Source organism: Antedon bifida, chromosome 1 (genome assembly GCF_963402885.1).
Source record: "Antedon bifida chromosome 1, ecAntBifi1.1, whole genome shotgun sequence".
NCBI lineage: Eukaryota > Metazoa > Echinodermata > Crinoidea > Comatulida > Antedonidae > Antedon > Antedon bifida.
Window position 1 is genome coordinate 21,775,457 of NC_136226.1, and position 23,826 is coordinate 21,799,282.

At 32.4% G+C, this 23,826-nt stretch overlaps 2 protein-coding genes across 5 annotated transcripts in view; one reads left to right on the plus strand and one right to left on the minus strand.

The window, feature by feature from the left end:
* Positions 1-4,497, plus strand: part of LOC144845636 (TRAF3-interacting protein 1-like) — a 46,694-nt gene extending 42,197 nt beyond the window's left edge. The window contains exons 12-14 of one of the 4 annotated variants that reach the window (XM_078703084.1): positions 124-225; positions 1,604-1,827; positions 3,451-4,497. In XM_078703084.1, coding sequence (XP_078559210.1) covers positions 124-225; positions 1,604-1,827; positions 3,451-3,607 — 483 coding nt within the window. In that variant the 3' untranslated portion in view covers positions 3,608-4,497. The remainder of the gene's footprint in view (positions 1-123; positions 226-1,603; positions 1,828-3,450) is intronic. The other 3 variants (XM_078703087.1, XM_078703074.1, XM_078703080.1) reach the window with 3 other exon arrangements.
* LOC144845837 (uncharacterized) overlaps positions 1-23,826 on the minus strand; it is a 339,583-nt gene that overhangs the window by 158,735 nt on the left and 157,022 nt on the right. The gene's annotated exons all lie outside the window — the stretch shown is intronic.

A 23,826-nucleotide genomic window follows, 5' to 3' on the forward strand; every position in this document is an offset into this window, starting at 1 on the left:
GTTCATTTGGACTCTTATAAGGACATATTACTGGTCCTTTGTGAATTAGTTTGCATGATAGACATGGAAGTACAGTATATTTTTATAATTCCATGGTTAAGTTATAATTCTATGACTTGTTAGGTTGGACCTAATGAAGTGGAAGATGATGGTCAGCATGGATCACTGGTCAAGAAGATAATGGAAACAAAGACAGAGTTGGAAAAGAATGATAAAAAAAAAGATGTAAGTTATAAATTTACATGAAACATTTGAGTAATTGCCAATTAATTATTTACAGACCCCACTACGCTAAAAAGATGGAAAATTCGCGCTATATCCCATAATCTGTTGAGGGTAAGTTGAAAAACATACCCATATATACCCAGAATAATATGTCTCCACTGAGAATCATCCGTCAGAGTAAACTATATTTTTTATATATTTGAACTAATATTAATCTAAGAAAATCTAACTGCTTTGTGCTTTTTTTCAAACAATTAAACTAATACAATTAGAAGAGATCTTAATTCATTGAGGCATGTGGATCAATTTTTAATTAACCACAATTTTGATGAAAAGAGATTTTTGTACAAAGATACAGTACTTCAAAAGATCAATTAAAAATAATTGGAATTTCTGAAATTTGGAACATCACTAATTCAGAAAGATATAATTTAGATTAAATGTTTTCTAAAAGATTGAGTTTTCATTTTTGTTATCTAATTTTAAGGTCACAAACTGTATTTTAAATATTATATGAGCCTATTGCGGTAAAAATATGAAATATAAGTTGATTCTATTAATTTAAGCGGCCCGTTATAAATACTGCTTGTATTGCGTGCGAATTGATATTTTCATTTTTCTTCTGCTATTCACCCACTTTCGATCAATCATGAAGGCTAAAACAAATAGAAAAATCGTAACTTACAATTAATGGAGCAACTAGACAATGTCAGGCTACGCTAGCGTACGATGCTCGTTAGGCTAGGCCTAAAGACCATCCACGAGAGGACATTCGATGTGAGCTACTTAGGTAGTGCATTGCTTCTCTCTTTTTATCATAATTTACCATAAAACGTACATTTAAGACTGGTTTATTGTTCTATTTTAAGTAATTTAAGTAATGCATTAATTTTACAAAACGTCTAAAATTGTAGGCTAGGGATATTGTCTTTAATATATGTCCCTTTTTAAACTTTTTTTCTTGTGGTTGGAAATTCACCAAAATGTATGTAAATCAAAAGAATAATCAATGTTAGAATTACTATTTTTAATACCAGTAGTTTTCATTATCGTTAAAAATCAGTAAAATTCTAATCTTATACAGTATAACATTACAAAAAATCCTGTAGCATCACTATTTAAAAAAAGGGCTTTTTTATGGTAATCGTTCTGCTTCATAGCTGTCGAAGTAGGATTATTATTAAAGTTGCAAAAGTTTGTATTTATATTAAACAATCTTCATTCAAAATCAGTAATATTCCTTTAAAAAAACAATAGACATTTTTAATGTGACCAGTGTATAATAACATTGTTGTAAAATCTGCAGTGATCCTTGTCGAGTCAATCAGTCAATATTCAGTAATTGTATAATTAGGTAATCTCTGTTTGAATTTTCCAGGATAAACCAATTGTACTTGATGCAGCACGTAAAAAGGAACACCAGATGGTCCAACGAGAAGTTGAAAAATTGCGAGGGTTTATTCAAACACTAACACGTAGTGCTAATCCGCTTGGAAAAACTATGGATTATTTGCAAGAAGATATGGATAGTATGCAAAAAGAACTGGATAAATGGAAGAGAGAAAATAAAGAACATTCCTTAGCAATAAAACGAGAGCAAAAGTAAGTAAAGTGAGAAAGATAAGTTTACAATGTTAAAACTAATTAAACTTTACTATTAAAAATTATCACCAAATTATAAGATGCATTATCTACATTTTTTGGTTGTCTATTTTAAGGTCACAATTTGTAATTTGTTTGTAAAAATAAATCCTATATCATCAGTCTTTTGCGATAATTTTGTTCATCTTTAAAATGTGAAAAGTGTTTTTATTGATATTTTTCATTTGATTTTCCATGCTTGAGTTACTCCCAAATTTACATTCCCTTTTTTTCATTCCCTTTTTTTCATTCATTTATTGATGACAATATTATGGTTGGAAATTATTCTATGCTATTTGAAACACCTGATTGTATTCTTGCAATTTGATTAGTTAATTGCGCATCGGTATGATGATGCTGGGTTCTAATGCACAAGCAGCTTTTTAATATATTTTGAGAATTCTTGTCATGCTGATATATTTAGTTCGAAAATCAATCTGTAGTGCGCATTGTTGTTTTCTATTTTACTCCTTATCCAAAGTTGCAGCAGTGCCTTTTTGAATGGCCTACAGTAGCTTCCAGGCTTAGACTTCGTCAATGATAAATAAATTGATTAAAACATAGAAGTGAGAAACTTTTCAGACACAAGAAGTCTTGTACGAATGCTTTATTCCACTCTGTCTTTATTTCATTTTCCACAGATGTGGGATGAGATTCCGGTACATATTATGGACCTGTTCCTATACAATGAAATTAAATTTTTTTCTGTTTAATATAATTTTATAACCAGATTGTCTACCAGTCTGTTTATAACGATATTTTTATTGCTTTTTGACAATCCGCCAGAATTGTTTCCTGTTTTTTTTTTATTGCTATCCATCATGTATACTTGTTTTTTTTTTTCGTGTTAATTATGTTTTCTGGAAAATGAATTGAATTGAATTAAATTTTAGAAAAATAGGTGTGTTGTAAAACAAATAATGAATGTTTGTATTGAATGGAGAGAATATTTCCTTCAACTCATAAACATTCAACATGTGTTATATGCCTTTTTCACAAAACGGAAGACATATTCAATCGATGACAAACGATGCCTTGCAACAAAGCCTAACAGAAATAACATAGCATTCTCAGGAGATTTCAGGACACCATGTTAACTAAAAAATCGAAACTTTTGAATGGATCGATCTATAAGAAAAAAAATTACTGTGGTGTTTTTTTTATGGATTTTAAGCCATCACAATCACACAGTTATGTAGGCTAATCTTTTTACAGTTATCCTATTTTACAGTAAAAATGTTGTCCATAGGAATGTCAGTTGAGGAGTTACGAATTTTTAAGTAACTTGTCCTCCGAAAATAAGCTTAAAACACTATGTTATTTCTGTTGTTTTCGCTTCGTTGCATGGCATTGTTTGTCATTGATCGAAGATGTCTTCCATTTCATGAAAAAGGTGTATTGTATACTTTTAGAATTCTGATTTTAATAGATGGCCATTTAACAATAAACTTTAAAAAAAAGTCACAGTATAGCTTACACTCAATTTCTAGCAAATAGTTTATTGTCATCAGTGCATGTTGCATTGAGTGAACTCATCTTGAAACCTAATTATTCATAATTGTTGTTTAATCTTTTTAATTTTAGTGTAACAGAGGGCGAGTTAGAACCATTATATGCACAATTGTCAGAACTAGACCAGTCTATTGCAGATCAGCTTGAGCTGATAGGCGCTGTTAAGTCAAAAATCTTACGCAATGAAGAGAAAATGGCAAAAATGATGAACAGTGTCGTATTATCTTGAATCTGAAATATTTGACCTTGTTGAATACTGTATTTGGGAACTTGTTCATATTACAGTTAATGAATGATTTTCATTGGCTTTTACTAACAGTTGTCAAATTATTCAGTGGTTATAATAGGCCTACATTGTGATTATGTAATATATTATGTAATTATTATGTTCTATATTACATGCAAATAGAGCAATAAAAGCATTTTCTTCAAAAAGTTCATACTTACAAATTGATTGAAATACTTGAAATTGTAATTTTTTTTTCTCCCAAGGTACCAGTGCTATAGTGTATTATAGAGTGTTATATTATTTATATTGTACTGTATGAAATATTAATACATAATAATTATTATTCTTGTTTTTATTACATGTTGATTCAGACTAAAAAGGAGAATTGTACGTAAAGAAATAATAATCCATAGGCTAGAGGACTTTACAATAGCAGTTTACTATTTCTGTATATGGGACAGAAAGATACGTAAAACATGGGATTCATAAAATCCAGGTTGACCTTACATTTATCCTCCAAATACATAGATCGTAGTTAAAAAGTCTGTCGTGTTTGCCTACTTTACTTACAGCTAGGCCTAGACTAATCTAGGGCCTAGCTATAGATGTGAGGCCTAGCTGTGAGGCCTAACTAGAACAGAATATGCAGGCTGTGCAGTGTTTAAATAAAGTATTATAAATAAAAAATCAAAGTTCTTGTATTTTCTTTCATTAAAAACAGTCGCCCTCAATGTACGAAAATAGCATACTATTTATGTAATAAAATACTAAAAATGATGACGTCATCGGTCATTTTATGTGTACATAAAATCCAGGGAACGTAAATCAGGGTATGTAAAACAAAGATTCTACTGTAAATGTACTGTACTAAAATAATAAATGTTTCAATAAATGTTTAATACCTTTAAGTGTTATAAAAAAACAAATAAAGATACATTTTAAACTGAATCAAATGTACCTTTCATTTAATTTCAATCAAAAGACAAGAATCTACTTAGATGTTACATAAACAAAATAAATAATTGAATTCTGTGAAATTAAAATTATATTTTTATCTCATAACAATTATTTTACAAATCGCACTCATAAACATTGAAGATCCCAATAAAAACATGAAAGATTAATAAGAAAAGACTTTGAATAGGCCATCTTAGTTTTGATAAAGTTAATTACTTCCGTAGAAAAAAAACCTAAACAAAATAATGTTTTCACTTATAAAAAGACAAAATAAAAAGTAAAATTCAACCAAAAACCCATTGATTTCCAGTCAATTTGACTATTTTTTCTTTAAATTACAGTTTTTTCAGGTAAATATATTTTTGTTTTCCATCCAATTTTGGTAAAAGGGAATTCTAACTATTATATAAAATGTCATACTATTAGATACATAAACACATGTACAAATAAACTTATTACTGTGAGTGTGGGTAGGCCCTACTATTAGATACATAAACACATGTACAAATAAACTTATTACTGTGAGTGTGGGTAGGCCCTACTATTAGATACATAAACACATGTACAAATAAACTTATTACTGTGAGTGTGGGTAGGCCCTACTATTAGATACATAAACACATGTACAAATAAACTTATTACTGTGAGTGTGGGTAGGCCCTACTATTAAATACATAAACACATGTACAAATAAACTTATTACTGTGAGTGTGGGTAGGCCCTAGATATATAAACGCACAATATACAAATAATCTTTATTATTGAAAGTTGCTTCTCAACATTTGTATTATTAATAATTACAACTAGAGGGTATTCCGAGAGTACAAACCTCCGCCTACTGTAAAATTCCCCTACATAAAATGTCCCCGGAAAATATATATATTTTTTTTTTTTTTGTATTAGGTCTAAGTGTAAATAGGCTAACTGCACACTACAAAGTTGTGGATGAGAGTTTGGTGTAATGGTTATGTATACATCCTCTCACAGTTCAGATCGCTGGTTCAAGTCCCACTGAAGTTTTTTTTTTTATTATTATTTTTTTTTTTTGTGGACCTTGATCTTTGACCCTGACCCTTCAAAATTTAACCACAATTATATGATGAGGCATAGATCATTGTGGCCAAATTTGGTGAGAATCGGATAAAAACTGTGGCCTCCAGGCTGTTCACAGATACACACAAACACACGCAAACATACAGGGGTGAAAACATAACCTCCTTGGCGGAGGTAATAAATATAAACATCATAGTGATGTATTGTTTACTATTTCAATCGACCATGACAGTTTTAACAAAGTATTAAATCGCAAATGTTTTACTGTATTTAGTGGTATATTATTTATAGGCCTATAAAATATGAAAAGAAATATTTTTTTACTAAGTGGATAAAGAATATATTTAAAAATTGTTCCTCTTTGTACCCATCCTCTTCTCCATCCCTCAACTCTAATGTTACATAAAAAACACAAATTTGGTTTGTTTAAGTGAGTCCAAATTGGCCGAAAAATAATTGGGATGCTTTGTCAGTACAGGACTTGAAAGGTCAATATTATCAGTCAATACTTTTTAACTACTACCCGTGCTCCGCAATGTATTTTATTATATTATGTTACTCGTGCGCGTGTCAGCCGATAGCTCTAGTGTGCGCCGGGCTTTAATCCATGCACTGACTCTCCCTTAAGCTTGGTTCCCACTAGGACGCAACGCAGGGACGTAGACGCAATGCAAGCGAGTTGACCAATGACATGCGACAGTTCAAATAATTCATCGCTTTTGATTGGTTAAATCCCTTACGTTGCTTTACGTCGTTGTGTTGCGTCTCTAGTGGGAACCACGCATTATTCTGCTTCATTTCTCTGAACAAATAGACTGCTAATGCTGTATTTTTTTTGGGTTTGAAATGTTCACACAACTTAGTAATTACCTCATTATAACCATCATTGGTTATCCGCACTTGGCGGATAACCCCTTGTTATTGTCAGGATCTTTTTTTTTTTTTTTTTTTTCTTTTTTTTTTTGGTTATCCGCAACTTAGAAGTTGCGGATAACCCTTGTGATTGTAATTTTTGGTTATCCGCACTTGGCGGATAACCCCTTGTTATTGTCAGGATCTTTTTGGTTATCCGCACTTGGCGGATAACCCCTTGTTATTGTCAGGATCTTTTTTTTTTTTTTTTTTTTTCTTTTTTTTTTTTTGGTTATCCGCAACTTATAAAGTTGCGGATAACCCTTGTGATTGTAAATATCTTTTTTTTTTTTTGGTTATCCGCACTTGGCGGATAACCCCTTGTTATTGTCAGGATCTTTTTTTTTTTTTTTTTTTTTTTTTTTTTCTATGTTCTTCTTTCTTTCCACGAATTTTGTTGCACGCATATCTCTAATTCTGGCCTACATAAGATTGTATAACTTTGTCATAAGATTGACCTATAGCTGTAGATGTGCAGCCAAGCTTTTCGACGATTTCGGAGTTGCGCAGCGTAAGTTACGCACGATTTTATGAATTTCAATGATTGATCATAGATTAAAAACCAAAAGTCATTTTGTATTGAAACTTGGTGAAAATTTAAGTCATATCAAGCGCAAACTTTCTATGGATTAAAAATGGGAGGTTGCGCAGAAAGTTACGCGCGCACGCGCGTTTAAAATTTCAAATTGCGAAAAATCCATTTCTAATCAACTTTCTACGCGTTTCATGTCATTTTGAGCATTTCAAAAATTCCCACGCGTGCGCAATATTTTTACGCGCGCGTGCGCACGTAGGGCAAAAACATGTTTTTTTTGCTTGATTTTTGTTTTTTCAGCCTTTTCTAGTAATTTTACCAACTTTCAAACAATTTCGACTTAAAATCACGTCATACGAGCACGTAGAATTGAACAATTTGCGCGCGTTTTTGATAAACAATTTCAAAAATTTGTCAAAATTATACCTTTTTTTAAACAGTCATAGATTATAAACTACATGGTCAATTTTATTTTTTTTTACATATTCTGAAAGTAGATGAGTTGTAGATGTAGAATCATGCATCCATTTGGCTAACCGGACATTGTGACGTCATCGTATGGCCACTCCAATATCAAATATAGGATTTTTGTCTCTTTCGTCATAGCTCATCACATTTAATAGAGCGCATCTCTACTTATCCATATTCCATTTTCCTCAATTTTGTAATATTGTCTAGGTCAATCAATTATCTTTTACATGATTTACCATTTTTAAAATTGTGATGACGTCATCATGTTCAAAAGCGTCAATAACTTTGGTAACTTATTTTCACCTATTCTGCACTGTATGTAGTACGTATACAGTATATTGTGTATACCGTATATACTCAGACGTGAAGCAAAATACAGGGCACACTAACACTTTTTCAATGGCATAATCGTTTTTCTGTGCGCAATATTCTAACTTATGTCGTGCGCGTGGCTTTTGCGCTGCGGATAACCTAACTCGTCCGTAGTGACGAGTTCAAATCTAGTTAGTTATCCGCTTAGTAGCGGATAACTCCTTGTGATTGTAGTGGATCATTATTTTTTTTCTGTATTATTAGTTATCCGCATAGTAGCGGATAACTCCTTGTAATCGTCCTGTTACTTTTTTTTTTTCTTATTTCTTTCTCCCTCATTTTTGTGTCTCACGTATCTCAAAAACTTGTAAACATAACATTTCATAACTTTGTCAACATATGGGCATTTACGTGAAGTTGTGCACCTCCTATTTTTGAATGACGTCAGAGTTGCGCAACGTGACTTACGCGCGATTTTATGATTTTTAATGATTGATCATAGCTTAAAAACCAAGCGTAATTTTTTTTTTACCCTTTATGAAAATTTAAGTCATATCAAGGGCAAACTTTTAGTTAACTAAAAATGGCGTGTTTTACAAGAAGTTACGCGCGCACGCGCATTTAAAATTTTAAAATGCGCAAAATTAATTTCTAATCAACTTTTTACGCCATTCATGACATTTTGCGCATGTCAAAATTTCCCGCGCGCGCGAACAATTTTACGCGTGCAGTGCGCACGCAGCATGAAAATCATGTTTTTTTCTATTAAATTGTGATTTTCCAGCCTTTCCTAGTCATTTTTAAAAAGATTGACATCATTTCAAATTAAAATGACGTCATACGTACACGTTGATTTAGACCATTTGCATGCGTTTTAGTTGCAAAAGTTACAAAATATTGTCAAAATTATGCCTATTTTGAATCTATTATAGCTCCTCAGGATCAACCGTTACCCCCGAGTTTTTTAACTTAATATGTAAGCAGATATGATGTAGATATGAATTCATGCAGAATTTTTTCCTTATGGATGTTGTGACGTCATCGTATGGCCACACAAATGTAAAAAATAGGATTTTTGTCTCTTTCGTTATTGCTCATCACATTCAATGGAGCGCATCACGCTTATCCGTCTTCCATTTTCTCCGAGATTTTAATATTATTTAGGTCAATCAACTATCTTTCGCATGAGTTAAAAATATTTTAATTTTTATAACGTCATCATGCCTAAAACTTTAAATTACGTGGGTCATTAATTTTATCTTTACAGTAAATTTTAATCTGTTATAGCTCGTAAGAATAAAATGTGATAATCACGATTAAAACGTTTTCTGGAAGCTATTGGATTGTAGATACGAATTCATGTGAACATTTTGTCAATCAGATGTAGTGACGTCATCATATGGCCAGTTGAATAAAAAAAGTCGTATTTTCATATTTTGCGTCATAGTTCATCACATTTAAAAGAGCGCGCATCTATATTTTACGTATCCAAATTTCTTCTACACGCTAATATGTTGTTGCTGAGATAATATCCTTCCGAAATTGGTATTTTAGTGTTTCATTTTGATACCGTCGCCATGTTAAAAAATGGAATAAATGGCGGGTCCCGTAATTTCACCTATTCTACACTGTATGTAATATGTATACAGATTATACTGTTTATACTGTATATACTATATGACACAAAATTGACAGAATTCAGCACTAACAACATATCATATTCTTCAGATCAGGTCATAATGCCATAATCTTTTTCTGGGTGCAAAATTCTAACGTATGACGTGCACGTGGCGTTTGTCGTGCGGATAACTAACTCGTCAAAGTGACGAGTTTCATGTCTAGTTGGTTATCCGCAACTAGTAAGTTGCGGATAACCCTTGTTATTGTAAATATCTTTTTTCTTCATCTTTATTCTTCTTTCTTTCCCGGATTTTTGTGCGTCGCATATCTCTCATCCTTGTCAACATAAGATTGTATAACTTTGTCATAAGATTGACCTGTAGCTGTAGATGTGCAAGAAACTTCGTTATATGACTTTAGAGTCGCGCAGCGTAAGTTACGCGCGATTTTATGAATTGCAATGATTGGTCATAGATTATAAACCAAAAGTAATTTTATATTGACACTTGGTGAAAATTTAAGTTAAATTAAGGGCAAACTTTCTATGGATTAAAAATGACATGTTTCACAAGAAGTTACGCGCGCACGCGCATTTAAAAATTAAAAATGCGCAAAATTAATTTCTAATCAACTTTCTACACTGATCATGACATTTTGAGCATGTCAAAAATTCCCACGCGCGCGAAAAAAATTACGCGTAAGGTGCGCACGGAGCATAAAAATCATGTGTTTTTCTCTTGAATTATAATTTTACAGTCTTTCCTAGTTATTTTAAAAAAGATTGACATCATTTCAAATTAAAATGACGTCATACGAACACGTTGATTTAGACCATTTGCACGCGCTTTAGTTGCAAAAGTGACAAAATTTTGTCAAAATTATGCCTATTTTGAATCTATTATAGCTCCTCAGGATCAACCGTTACCCCCAATTTTTTAAATTTAATATGTAAGCAGATATGTTGTAGATATGAATTCATGCAGAATCTTTACCCCTCGGATGTTATGACGTCATCGTATGGCCACACGAATGTAAAATATTGGATTTTTGACTGTTTCGTTATTGCTCATTACATTAAATAGAGCGCATCTCGCTTATACGTATTCCATTTCGTCATATATTTTAATACTGTCTAGGTCAATCAGCTATCTTTCGCATGAGTTAAAAATATTTTAATTTTTATGACGTCATCATGTCTAAAAATGTAAATAACGTGGGTCACCTATTTTCATCTTTACAGTAAATTTCAATCTGTTATAACTCGTCAGAATAAAAAGTGACGCTCTTGATTAAAACTTATTATAGAAGTTTGTTGAATTGTAGATATAAATTCATATTCAAATTTTGTATATCTGATGTCATGACGTCATCATATGACCAGTTGAATTCAAAAAGTCATATTTGCATCTTTGGGTAAAAGTTCATTGCGTTTAAACGAGAGCGCATCTCACTTTTACGTGCCCAAAATTCTTCAAATTTGTATTAATGTAATTATTTAGATAATTATCTTCTGAAATAGTTATCTTTATATGTCAATTTGATGACGTCATCGTGTTAATAATTGGATTTAAAAGATGGGTCTCGTAATTTCGTCTATGCTACACTGTATATAACATATACAGTGTATTCTGTAAATTCTGTAATATGCTGTATGCTACAAAATAGGTACAATTCAGCACTGTAAACATATTTATTTCATGTCATATGATGGCATAATAATTGTCGGCGTTCATATAAAATAAACGTATGTGCATGTTGCGTTTGCGCGGATAACCAGAACTCGTCAAAGTGACGAGTTCAAATCTAGTTCATCTTTATTCTTCTTTCTTTCCCGGATTTTTGTTGCAGCTATATCTCAAATTTTTGTAGACATAACTTTGTATAACTTTGTCATAAGATTGACCGGTAGCTGTAGATGTGCAGGAAACTTCGTCATATGACGTTAGAGTCGCGCAGCGTAAGTTACGCGCAATTTTACGAATTTCAATGATTGATCATAGATTATAAACCAAAAGTCATTTTTTATTGACACTTACTGAAAATTTAAGTCATATCAAGCGCAAACTTTCTATGGATTAAAAATGGCATGTTTCACAAGAAGTTACGCGCGCACGCGCATTTAAAATTTCAAAATGCGGAAAATTAATTTCTAATCAACTTTCTACGCTGATCATGACATTTTGAGCATGTCAAAAATTCCCACGCGCGCGAAAAAAATTACGCGTAAGGTGCGCACGGAGCATGAAAATCATGTGTTTTTCTCTTGAATTATGATTTTACAGCCTTTCCTAGTCATTTTAAAAAAGATTGACATAATTTCCAATTAAAATGACGTCATACGAACACGTTGATTTAGACCATTTGCGCGCGCTTTAGTTGCAAAAGTGACAAAATTTTGTCAAAATTATGCCTATTTTGAATCTATTATAGCTCCTCAGGATCAACCGTTACCCCCAATTTTTTTAATTTAATATAGAAGCAGATATGTTGTAGATATGAATTCATGCAGAATCTTTACCCCTCGGATGTTATGACGTCATCGTATGGCCACACGAATGTAAAATATTGGATTTTTGACTGTTTCGTTATTGCTCATTACATTAAATAGAGCGCATCTCGCTTATACGTATTCCATTTCCTCATATATTTTAATACTGTCTAGGTCAATCAACTATCTTTCGCATGAGTTAAAAATATTTTAATTTTTATGACGTCATCATGTCTAAAAATGTAAATAACGTGGGTCACCTATTTTCATCTTTACAGTAAATTTCAATCTGTTATAACTCGTCAGAATAAAAAGTGATAATCATGATTAAAACGTTTTCTGGAAGCTATTGGATTGTAGATACAAATTCATGTGAATATTTTGCCAAACAGATGTTGTGACGTCATCATATGGCCAGTTGAATTCAAAAAGTCATATTTTCATCTCTTGCGTAAAAGTTCATTGCATTTAAACGAGAGCGCATCTCACTTTTACGTGCTCAAAATTCTTCAAATTTGTATTAATGTAATTATTTAGATAATTATCTTCAAAAATTGTTATCTTTATATGTCAATTTGATGACGTCATCTTGTTAATAATTGGATTTAAAAGATGGGTCTCGAAATTTCGTCTATGCTGCACTGTATATAACATACAGTGTATTCTGTAAATACTGTAATATGCTGTATGCTACAAAATAGGTACAATTCAGCACTGTAAACATTCTTAATTCATGTCATAGGATGGCATAATAATTGTCGAAGTTCATATAGTTTAAAGTATGTGCATGTTGCGTTTGCGCGGATAACCCGAACTCGTCAAAGTGACGAGTTCAAATCTAGTTTTTCTATATTCTTCTTTCTTTCCACGAATTTTGTTGCACGCATATCTCTAATTCTGGCCAACAATAGATTGTATAACTTTGTCATAAGATTGACCTGTAGCTGTAAATGTGCAAGAAACTTTGTTTTATGAATTTCGAGTCGCGCAGCGCAAGTTACGATCGATTTTATGAATTTCAATGATTGATCATAGATTAAAAACCAAAAGTCATTTTGTATTGAAACTTTGTGAAAATTTAAGTCATACCATGCGCAAACTTTCTATGTATTAAAAATGGCATGTTTCACAGAAAGTTACGCGCGCACGCGCGTTTAAAATTTCAAAATGCGAAAAATCAATTTCTAATCAACTTTCTACGCGATTCATGTCATTTTGAGCATTTCAAAAATTCAGACGCGTGCGCAATTTTTTACGCGCGCGTGCGCACGTAGCGCAACATCATTTTTTTTTTGCTTGATTTTTGTTTTTTCAACCTTTTCTAGTAATTTTACCAACTTTCAAACAATTTTGACTTAAAATCACGTCATACGAGCACGTTAAATTGAACAATTTGCGCGCGTTTTTGATGAAAAAGTTCAAAAATTTGTCAAATTATGCCTTTTTTTAAAATGTCATAGATTTCAAACTACGTGGTGACATTTTTTAAAATTACAGATTCTGGAAGTTGATGAGTTGTAGATATCAAATCATGAATCAATATGGCTAACCGGACATTGTGACGTCATCGTATGGCCACTTGAATATAAAATATATGATTTTTGTATCTTTCGTCATAGCTTATCACATTTAATAGAGCGCATCTCCACTTATCCGTATTCCATTTCCCCATTTTTTTTTATATTGTCTAGGTCAATCAATTACCATTCGCATGATTCACCATTTTTAAAATTGTGATGACGTCATCATGTTCAAAAGCGTAAATAACTTTGATCACTTATTTTTACCTATACGGCACTGTATGTAGTATGTATACAGTATATAGTGTATATTGTATATACTTAGACGTGACACAAAATAGAGGGCGCACTAACACTTTTTCAATGGCATAATCGTTTTTCTGCGCGCAATATTCTAACTTATGTCGTGCGCGTGGCTTTTGCGCTGCGGATAACCTAACTCGTCCGTAGTGACGAGTTCAAATCTAGTTTTTTTTTTTTTTTTTTCTTTTTTTTTTTTTTGGTTATCCGCAACTTAGAAGTTGCGGATAACCCTTGTGATTGTAAATATCTTTTTTTTTTTTCATCTTCTTTGTTCTTCTTTCTTTCCCGGAATTTTGTTGCATGCATATCTCTCATTCTTGTCAACATAACATTGTATAACTTTGTCAAAAGATTGACCTGTAGCTGTAGATGTGCAAGAAACTTCGTTATATGACGTTAGAGTCGCGCAGCGTAAGTTACGCGCAATTTTATGAATTTCAATGATTGATCATAGATTATAAACCAAAAGTCATTTTGTATTGACACTTGGTGAAAATTTAAGTCATATCATGGGAAAACTTTCTATGGATTAAAAATAGCATGTTTCACAAGAAGTTACGCGCGCACGCGCATTTAAAATTTCAAAATGCGCAAAATTAATTTCTAATCAACTTTCTACGCTGATCATGACATTTTGAACATGTCAAAAATTCCCACGCGCGCGAAAAAAATTACGCGTAAGGTGCGCACGGAGCATGAAAATCATGTGTTTTTTTCTTGAATTATGATTTTACAGCCTTTCTTAGTCATTTTAAAAAAGATTTACATCATTTCAAATTTAAATGACGTCATACGAACACGTTGATTTAGACCATTTGCGCGCGTTTTAGTTGCAAAAGTGACAACATATTGTCAAAATTAAGCCTATTTTTAATCTATTATAGCTCCTCAGGATCATCCACGACCCCCAATTTTTTTAATTTAATATGAAAGCAGATATGTTGTAGATATGAATTCATGCAGAACCTTTACCACTCGGATGTTATGACGTCATCGTATGGCCACACGAATGTAAAATATAGGATTTTTTACTCTTTCGTTATTGCTCATCAAATTCAACAAAGCGCTTCTCGGTTATAGGTATTCCATTTCCCCCGAAATTTTAATATTGTCTACGTTAATCAACTATCTTTCGCATGAATTAAAAATATTTTAATTTTTATGACGTCATCATGTCTAAAAACGTAAATAACGTGGGTCACTTATTTTCATCTTTACAGTAAATTTCAATCTGTTATAGCTCGTCAGAATAAAAAGTGATAATCATGATTAAAACGTTTTCTGGAAGCTATTGGATTGTAGATACGAATTGATGTGAATATTCTGCCAATCAGATGTTGTGACGTCATCATATGGCCAGTTGAATTCAAAAAGTCATATTTTCATCTCCTGCGTAAAAGTTCATTGCGTTTAAACGAGAGCGCATCTCACTTTTACGTGCCCAAAATTCTTCAAATTTGTTTTAATGTAAATTTTTAGATAATTATCTTCTAAAATTGTTATCTTTATATGTCAATTTGATGACGTCATCGTGTTAAAAATTGGATTTAAAAGATGGGTCTCGTAATTTTGTATATGCTACACTGTATATAACATATACAGTTTATTCTGTAAAATACTGTAATATGGTGTATGCTACATAATAGGTACAATTCAGCACTGTAAACATATTTATTTCATGTCATAGGATGCATAATAATTGTCGAGGTTCATATAGTTATAAGTATGTGCATGTTGCGTTTGCGCGGATAACCCGAACTCGTCAAAGTGACGAGTTCAAATCTAGTTTTTTGGTTATCCGCACTTGGCGGATAACCCTTTGTTATTGTCAGGATCTTTTTTTTTTTTCTTTTTTTTCTCTTTTTTTTTCTATTTTCTTCTTTCTTTCCACGAATTTTGTTGCACGCATATCTCTAATTATGGCCAACATAAGATTGTGTAACTTTGTCATAATATTGACCTGTAGCGGTAGATGTGCAGGACGTTTAGTTTTTTTACTTTAGAGTCGCGCAACGTGACTTACGCGCCATTTTATGAATTTCAATGATTGGTAATAGATTAAAAACTAGAAGTCATTTTGTTTTGAAACTTAGTGAACATTTAAGTCATATCAAGCGCAAACTTTCTATGGATTAAAAATGGCATGTTTCACAGAAAGTTACGCGCGCACGCGCGTTTAAAATTTCAAAATGCGAAAAATCAATTTCTAATCAACTTTCTACGCGTTTCATGGCATTTTAAGCATGTCAAAAATTCCCACACGCGCGCAATTTTTTTACGCGTGCGTGCGCACTTAGCGCAAAAACACCTTTTTTTTGCTTAATTTTTGTTTTTCCAGCCTTTTCTAGTAATTTTACCAACTTTTAAACAATTTTGACTTAAAATTATGTCATACGAGCTCGTAGAATTGGACAATTCGCGCACGTTTTTGATAAAAAAGTTTAAAAATTCGTGAAAATTATGCCTTTTTTAAAAAAGTCATAGATTCTAAACTACGTGGTGAAATTTTTTTAAATTACAGATTCTGGAAGTTGATAAGTTTTAGATATTGAATAATGAATCGATATGGCTAACCGGACATTGTGACGTCATCGTATGGCCACTCGAATATAAAATATAGGGTTTTTGTCTCTTTCGTCATAGCTCATCACATTTAATAGAGCGCATCTCCAATTATCCGTATTCTATTGCCCTCCATTTTTTTATATTGTCTAGGTCAATCAATTATCTTTCACATGATTTACCATTTTTAAAATTGCGATGACGTCATCATGGTCAAAAGCGTCATTAACTTTGGTCACTAAATTTTCACCTATTCTGAACTGTATGTAGTACGTATACAGTATATAGTGTATACTGTATATACTTTGACGTGACGCAAAATAGAGAGCGCACTAACATTTTTTTCAATAGCATAATCGTTGTTCTGTGCGTAATATTCTAACGTATGACGTGCACGTGGCTTTTGGGCTGCGGATAACCTAACTCGTCCGTAGTGACGAGTTCAAATCTAGTCTATATTCTTCTTTCTTTCCACGAATTTTGTTGCACGCATATCTCTAATTCTGGCCAACATTAGATTGTATAACTTTGTCATAAGATTGACCTGTAGCTGTAAATGTGCAAGAAACTTTGTTTTATGAATTTCGAGTCGCGCAGCGCAAGTTACGCGCGATTTTATGAATTTCAATGATTGATCATAGATTAAAAACCAAAAGTCATTTTGTACTGAAACTTTGTGAAAATTTAAGTCATACCATGCGCAAACTTTCTATGGATTAAAAATGGCATGTTTCACAGAAAGTTACGCGCGCACGCGCGTTTAAAATTTCAAAATGCGAAAAATCAATTTCTAATCAACTTTCTACGCGTTTCATGTCATTTTGAGCATTTAAAAAATTCCCACGCGTGCGCATCAAAATCATTTTTTTTTTGCTTGATTTTTGTTTTTCTAACCTTTTCTAGTAATTTTACCAACTTTCAAACAATTTTGACTTAAAATCACGTCATACGAGCATGTTAAATTGAACAATTTGCGCGCGTTTTTGATGAAAAAGTTCAAAAATTCGTCAAATTATGCCTTTTTTTTAAATGTCATAGATTTCAAACTACGTGGTGACATTTTTTTAAATTACAGATTCTGGAAGTTGATGAGTTGTAGATATCAAATCATGAATCAATATGGCTAACCGGACATTGTGACGTCATCGTATGGCCACTTGAATATAAAATATATGATTTTTGTATCTTTCGTCATAGCTTATCACATTTAATAGAGCGCATCTCCACTTATCCGTATTCCATTTCCCCATTTTTTTTTATATTGTCTAGGTCAATCAATTACCTTTCGCATGATTCACCATTTTTAAAATTGTGATGACGTCATCATGTTCAAAAGCGTAAAATTTTTACCTATACGGCACTGTATGCAGTATGTATACAGTATATAGTGTATACTGTATATACTTAGACGTGACACAAAATAGAGAGCACACTGAAATTGTTTTAATGGCATAATCGTTTTTCTGTTTGCAATATTCTAACGTATGACGTGCACGTGGCCTTTGCGCTGCGGATAACCTAACTCGTCCGTAGTGACGAGTTCAAATCTAGTTTGGATTATTATTATTATTATTATTATTTATTCAGGCAAAAGATACATTTTACAAATATAATACAAATCAACAAATTAAACAAACACAACGCAAAAGAAAATATAAAATCATAGTAACTAGCTGCCAGGAAAGCACAAAAGCACCTAAGCCACTGTCACCAATTAGGTGTGTTCCTCCAACAGTGACTAATTATTACAAATAATATATATAATATAGATGATGATAGAGTTAATATCTTAAAAGAATAACTTAATTATATTAGCCTATAGTTTATATATGTAAATGCTAAATTAAATCATAAATAAACAACTATAAAATAAAATTATTTTAAATTTACATTAAAATATGTTAATAATAAATTAAGTACAAAGTACTGTAATATTTCCTCCCAATTGTTTATTAACTTAATCAACGGGTAAGTAATGTTCCCTTAGGTTACTTTTAAATGTACTCCATTTTAATAAGATAAAAGCATTTCTTAAATCCATGGGTAATGCATCCAAAGTCTACAAAACCGTACAGGTAAGCAATGCAGTGCACTATCAGTCCGAGCTTTAAGTCTTTTAAATGTTAATATTTCCTGATGACGATGATTGATTTTAATCAGTTCATTTAAGTATTCATTGTTCATATTTAATGCTATAAGTATAATGATTGGCTATAGTTTCCTAAATTTCGTAAGATTTCTCACCAATGCAGGGCCGTAACCAGGTTTGATGCTGGGGTGGGTCGTTTAAATTTTTTCGCGGAACAATGCCCTAGAAATTGTTTTCCTCTAGATGGCCATAAATCGCATTTCCGGCTATTCGCTTGTGTTTCTAGACTAAAGAATTAGGTGTAATTTCTTTACTATTTATAGAGCGTCAGAGCCATTTTTTAAGAATATGTAATAATAAGCACAAACTCGTTTTGTTTGGTTCATAAACTCTAGAATTATAAACTGACTGACTGGTGACTGCGCGTACCATAACTTCTGTATAAAAGATCCAGACATCTTGGTGTTTGGTAGTTCAAATTTGTATGAGATTTGCTAATGAGATAACTAATATTAACAAATGATTTTGGTTGTAATTATTGACTTCTAAATAAATTTCGATTTAAATTGAATATTCTCTTTTTATTAGGGCTTAGGCTTGTAGTAAATCGTACTGTTAAATACCCATCCTTCCTGGTTACGGGCAGCATTACTTTTTGTCCTATATTAAGGCAGAAACTATGGATGGGTGTCTAGAAAACTCAGATCTCAGATATATAGACCAAAAGTCAGATATCTGAGTTTTCTAGATCTAGAATGCCCAGATTATCAAATGGATAGTTCCATTATTAATCAGAGGGTAGCTTGTTTGAAATACTACAGTATTTTATTATACGTTTTCTTACTACTAATAATAAATATTGTAACTTGTAGTAGCGTCCTCAAACTTAAATCATAAAGAAATACAGTATACACCTTTTAAAATATAGGTTTAGTATTTAGGCCTAGCCTAGCTATTACAAACTCAATTCAAGGCTCAACGTGTGGGCGCTCGCGAGGGGGTAGGCCGGGTCCGGCCTACATTTTAACGGTAACGTGCACTGTATTTTCTTTATGATTTAAGCCGTAGGCCGCTTCTACATTTTACAATATTAGTAAGAAAACGTACACATTAATCAGTTTTAATAATACTCTAGTATTTCAAATGACCTACCTTCTGATTAATAATGGAATGATCCAAATGACCTACCAACCAATTATTGATCTGAGTTTTCTAGTTCCATTCTGGAACTTAAAAACTCAGATATTGATATTGAACTCAGATATCTGAGTTTTCTAGATCTAGAAAACTCAGATGCATCTGAGATCTGAGTTTTCTAGACACCCAGAAACTATAGGCCTAGCCGGACGTTGTCACGTTGCTGAATTAATTGTTTTTTGGCAGAATCCGTTAATATGTAGGCCTTTGATATAATTAAACCTGTATAAACACAATTGATTCTAAAGGTTATATGTGAGTTTTAATTAATTCATTTAATATGTACATTGTTGGTTGTCAAAAAATAAATAGTTTAGTAACATAAGCAACATATATAAAGTTTTTGTTTTATTTATTTTATTTTTGCATTGAGCAGTTCCTAAGATTTTCCCATGTATATATAGGGATTAATTCATGTTATGTCAGAAAGTACAATGTCAGACTTACATGAGACAACATGGTTGGTGACAGTTTTTGCAGCAACTATGGGTTTTCCGTCACATCATGAACCTTCATGATGTGGGGATTCAGGCCCTCTATATTTTCTGTATAGCCTAAAGCGTGGTTCCCACTAGCGACGCAACGCAAGGACGTAACGCAACGCAAGTGAATTGACCAATTACAAGCGATGGCTTATTCGCTTGTGATTGCTAACTGTCTATAACTTCGCTTGTCATTGGTTAAAACGCTTGCGTTGCGTTTACGTCCTTACGTTACGTTCTAGTGGGAACCAAGCTTAAATAGGAAAAATTCTTACGGCCGGTACGGCAATTGAGCCGTCTTCTGTGCATCGTTGCGCACGTTCCTTGCAACGAAGTACGTCTCGATTCGATTTTTCATTTAGGCCTATCCCAACGTGGTCCAGTACTTTTTATATCTTCGTCTAGATCAAGTGGTTTGATACAATTGAAATATCAAACGGATCCAGTTGTAGTTATGTTGGGTATATTTCATCTCGTAATATAATACGTGGTTACGAGATTATTGTGAGATACGAGCCTAGCGCATGCGCGAATCAGTGAGCACAAGTGCTGTAAAGCGAATACTACACATTTTTTATTGTTATTATTATTATTTTATTTATATAGCGCTTTTCCAAATTAGTGTAAAATGATCAAAGCACATTTACACAGTGAGCATATTTTTTCACGCATTTTATATACTTAATTTTGTTTTCACGGAGACAAGCGCAGCAAACTCAATATACGAGTTGAGGTGTTAAGCCATCTTAATGATGACAACGAGGATGCTGACACATGTAATTAAAGATGTTTTAATCAATTGGACTACGTCATTTTAGTGAAGTGGATCATGGATGGGAGAAAATGAATACAGTGCAATGCATTTCTGCTGTAATTTTTACTACTGTCTAAAGTTGTTTACATAGATAAATGTGCTTACTTACACTATCAAGTACATAATATTAAAACATTTCTAAATATGTGAATTAGAAAAAAGATATTCAAATGATAATACAGTAATAATATAAACCCATTTTTTAATCCTACCATAAATAATACATGCTCAAATAGATAAATGCTTATACATCAAGTTCACAAACAAAGTAACCCAGGAAGACCTATTGTTTCAGCTTGTAATAGTCCCACTGTGGTATTAGTGAATTTATAGATAGTATTTTGCAACCTATCGTGCAAAAATTACCAATATTAAGGATACTAATGAAGCTGTGAAATTATTTGAGAATTTTCAATTTACATCAATGGGAGGATATATTTTCACTATGGATGTTAAATCTTTATATACGTCAATACCTATCAATGATGGACTAATCGCACTCAGACACTATCTATAGAAGGACATAAACCAACCGCGAATTTCGCCTTTCTGAACTAGTACTTACTACTACAGCTTTTGCTTTTAATGGATTATATTATCGTCAAATATCAGGAGTCAGTATGGGTAGCAAGATCATCATTTGCTTGTCTCTTTATGGGCTACCTTGAACATAATATCTTTGAACAATTTGAAGGACAGAAACCTGAATTATTTAAGCGATACATTGATGATTGTATTGGAGCAACTAGTGGTAGTACTGAAGATGTACTTGCGTTCATTGATTTTGCGAATAATTACCATCCAGCTATTGAGTTTACATATGAAATATCCTCTAAATCGGTCGCATTTTTGGACATTCACATTAAGTAGGCCTATTGATAACTTAAATTTGACAACATCAGTACATTATAAGGATACAGATGCCCACACATACCTTATAATTACGCATCATCACACCCGCCTTCTTGTAAGAGAGCTATTCCGTATTCTCAATTGTTGAGACTAAGAAGGATTTGTAGTAGCAATGAGGACTTTAAGTTGAGGACCGCAGAAATGGCTGAATTCTTTTATCAACGTGGATATCCTAATGACATTGTTGATAAATCATTGGATAAGATACACACCATCACTCATGAAGAAGCACTCATACCTAAAGTTCATGATGTGTCTGATCGTACGTCTTTAGTTCTAACATTCCATCCTACTTCAAATAAAATCGCAAAAATCGTCATGGATAACTACCATATCTTGGAATCTGACCCAGTAACTAAGAACATTTTTAATGTACATCCCATGATATCATATAAACGAGATCGTAATCTTAAAGATCAGTTAGTGAATTCTAAATTAAAATCATCAAATCATAATGATGATGGTATGACTAAGTGTAACAGAAATAGATATAAGACGTGTAAATATGTAATATGTACTAGTAGTATCATAGGACCACGTAAGAATTTTGATATTCAAGATAATTTTAATTGTGTTTCTATTAATGTGATGCCATTATTTGTACGAACATGGAGTCCATGGTACGAAATGTAATGTAATCTATATTGGAGAAACTAAACGAAGACTTGGGGATAGATTTAGAACATTTACGTTCCATTCATCTTAATACACCCGGTCTCCCTGTAGCAGAACATTTTCATGATAACCACAATATTAATGATATACGGGTTACTGGCATAAAACAATGCAACTCATCCGAACGCGACCGTAGACGACTAGAAGAACGTATGATCCATTTGTGCGCCATTTTGAACTTGGGGCTGTTACCATGGTTACGGGATCGTGAAAATGTGTTACCTAGCATTTTTGGTATCCTAGCACCATAATAAAGTGAAATCAAGTGAAATCTCACTTTGAGCATTAAAATCGTACGGAAATACACGAGGACCCTGACTATTATTGTAATACCCAGCCTTTGGCTACTCAATTTAGAAGTTTACCGGTAGCACATAATATCTTGATACATTTTTATTTATATTCAACTTCGTGGGATTGTCTTTTTTTCCTGAAACTCGTAATAACATTGCGGTAATGATTCATTCATAATAGAGGATATGATTATTACAAAGTGCGACAGAAGTTATCACAAAGTTCGACAGGTTATTACAAAGTGCGAAAGTTTTGTTACAAAGTGCGACGATTATTGCAAGGTGCGACAAGTATTATAAAGTGCGACAAGTATTATAAAGTGCGACAGGTGTACAAAGTGTGACGATTATTGCAAAGTGCGACAAGTATTACAAAGTGCGACGATTATTACAAAGTGCCACAGTACACTCTTTAAATAAATTAAACTAAATCTTTACAATATTTTGGACATTATAATGGTCTTATTTTTCAGCTTGAAATGTGAATTTCTATTGTTAACATTTCAGCCTATGTTTTCTTTGTAATCAGATGTCTAATAAATTAAATGTTGGTTTTTCATTTATAGTCCGTATACAGTAGAGCACATATGCATAGAAAAGGGTCCCGGTGTACTAAAATATAACGAGTCTAATAAGTCTACATTATGATAAAGGCATACTGTCGCGACATCCATATTATTCTTTATACTTACAAGCGCGGCGTTGACTATAGAGCCCCAATCTTACTTAACAATCTCCCGTCCTTTATCCGCCGATCTACTGTAGGAAATTTAAAATTTTAAACAATATCTTATCCATGGAGATCCATGTCCTATATTTAACTAGTTTTCTGACCTGCCTGTTTTTGAATTTTTCAATTGTTCATAATATTAGCATGTTGAACCTTTGTGTATATATGGAATTCTTGTATTATATTTTATTATTTGAGTTTTGAATTTTATGAAATCTGGAAATGTTATCACAATTTTTATATTTATAGTAGTTTTTTAAAATTAATTTGTTTATGATAATGTATTCTTGTACT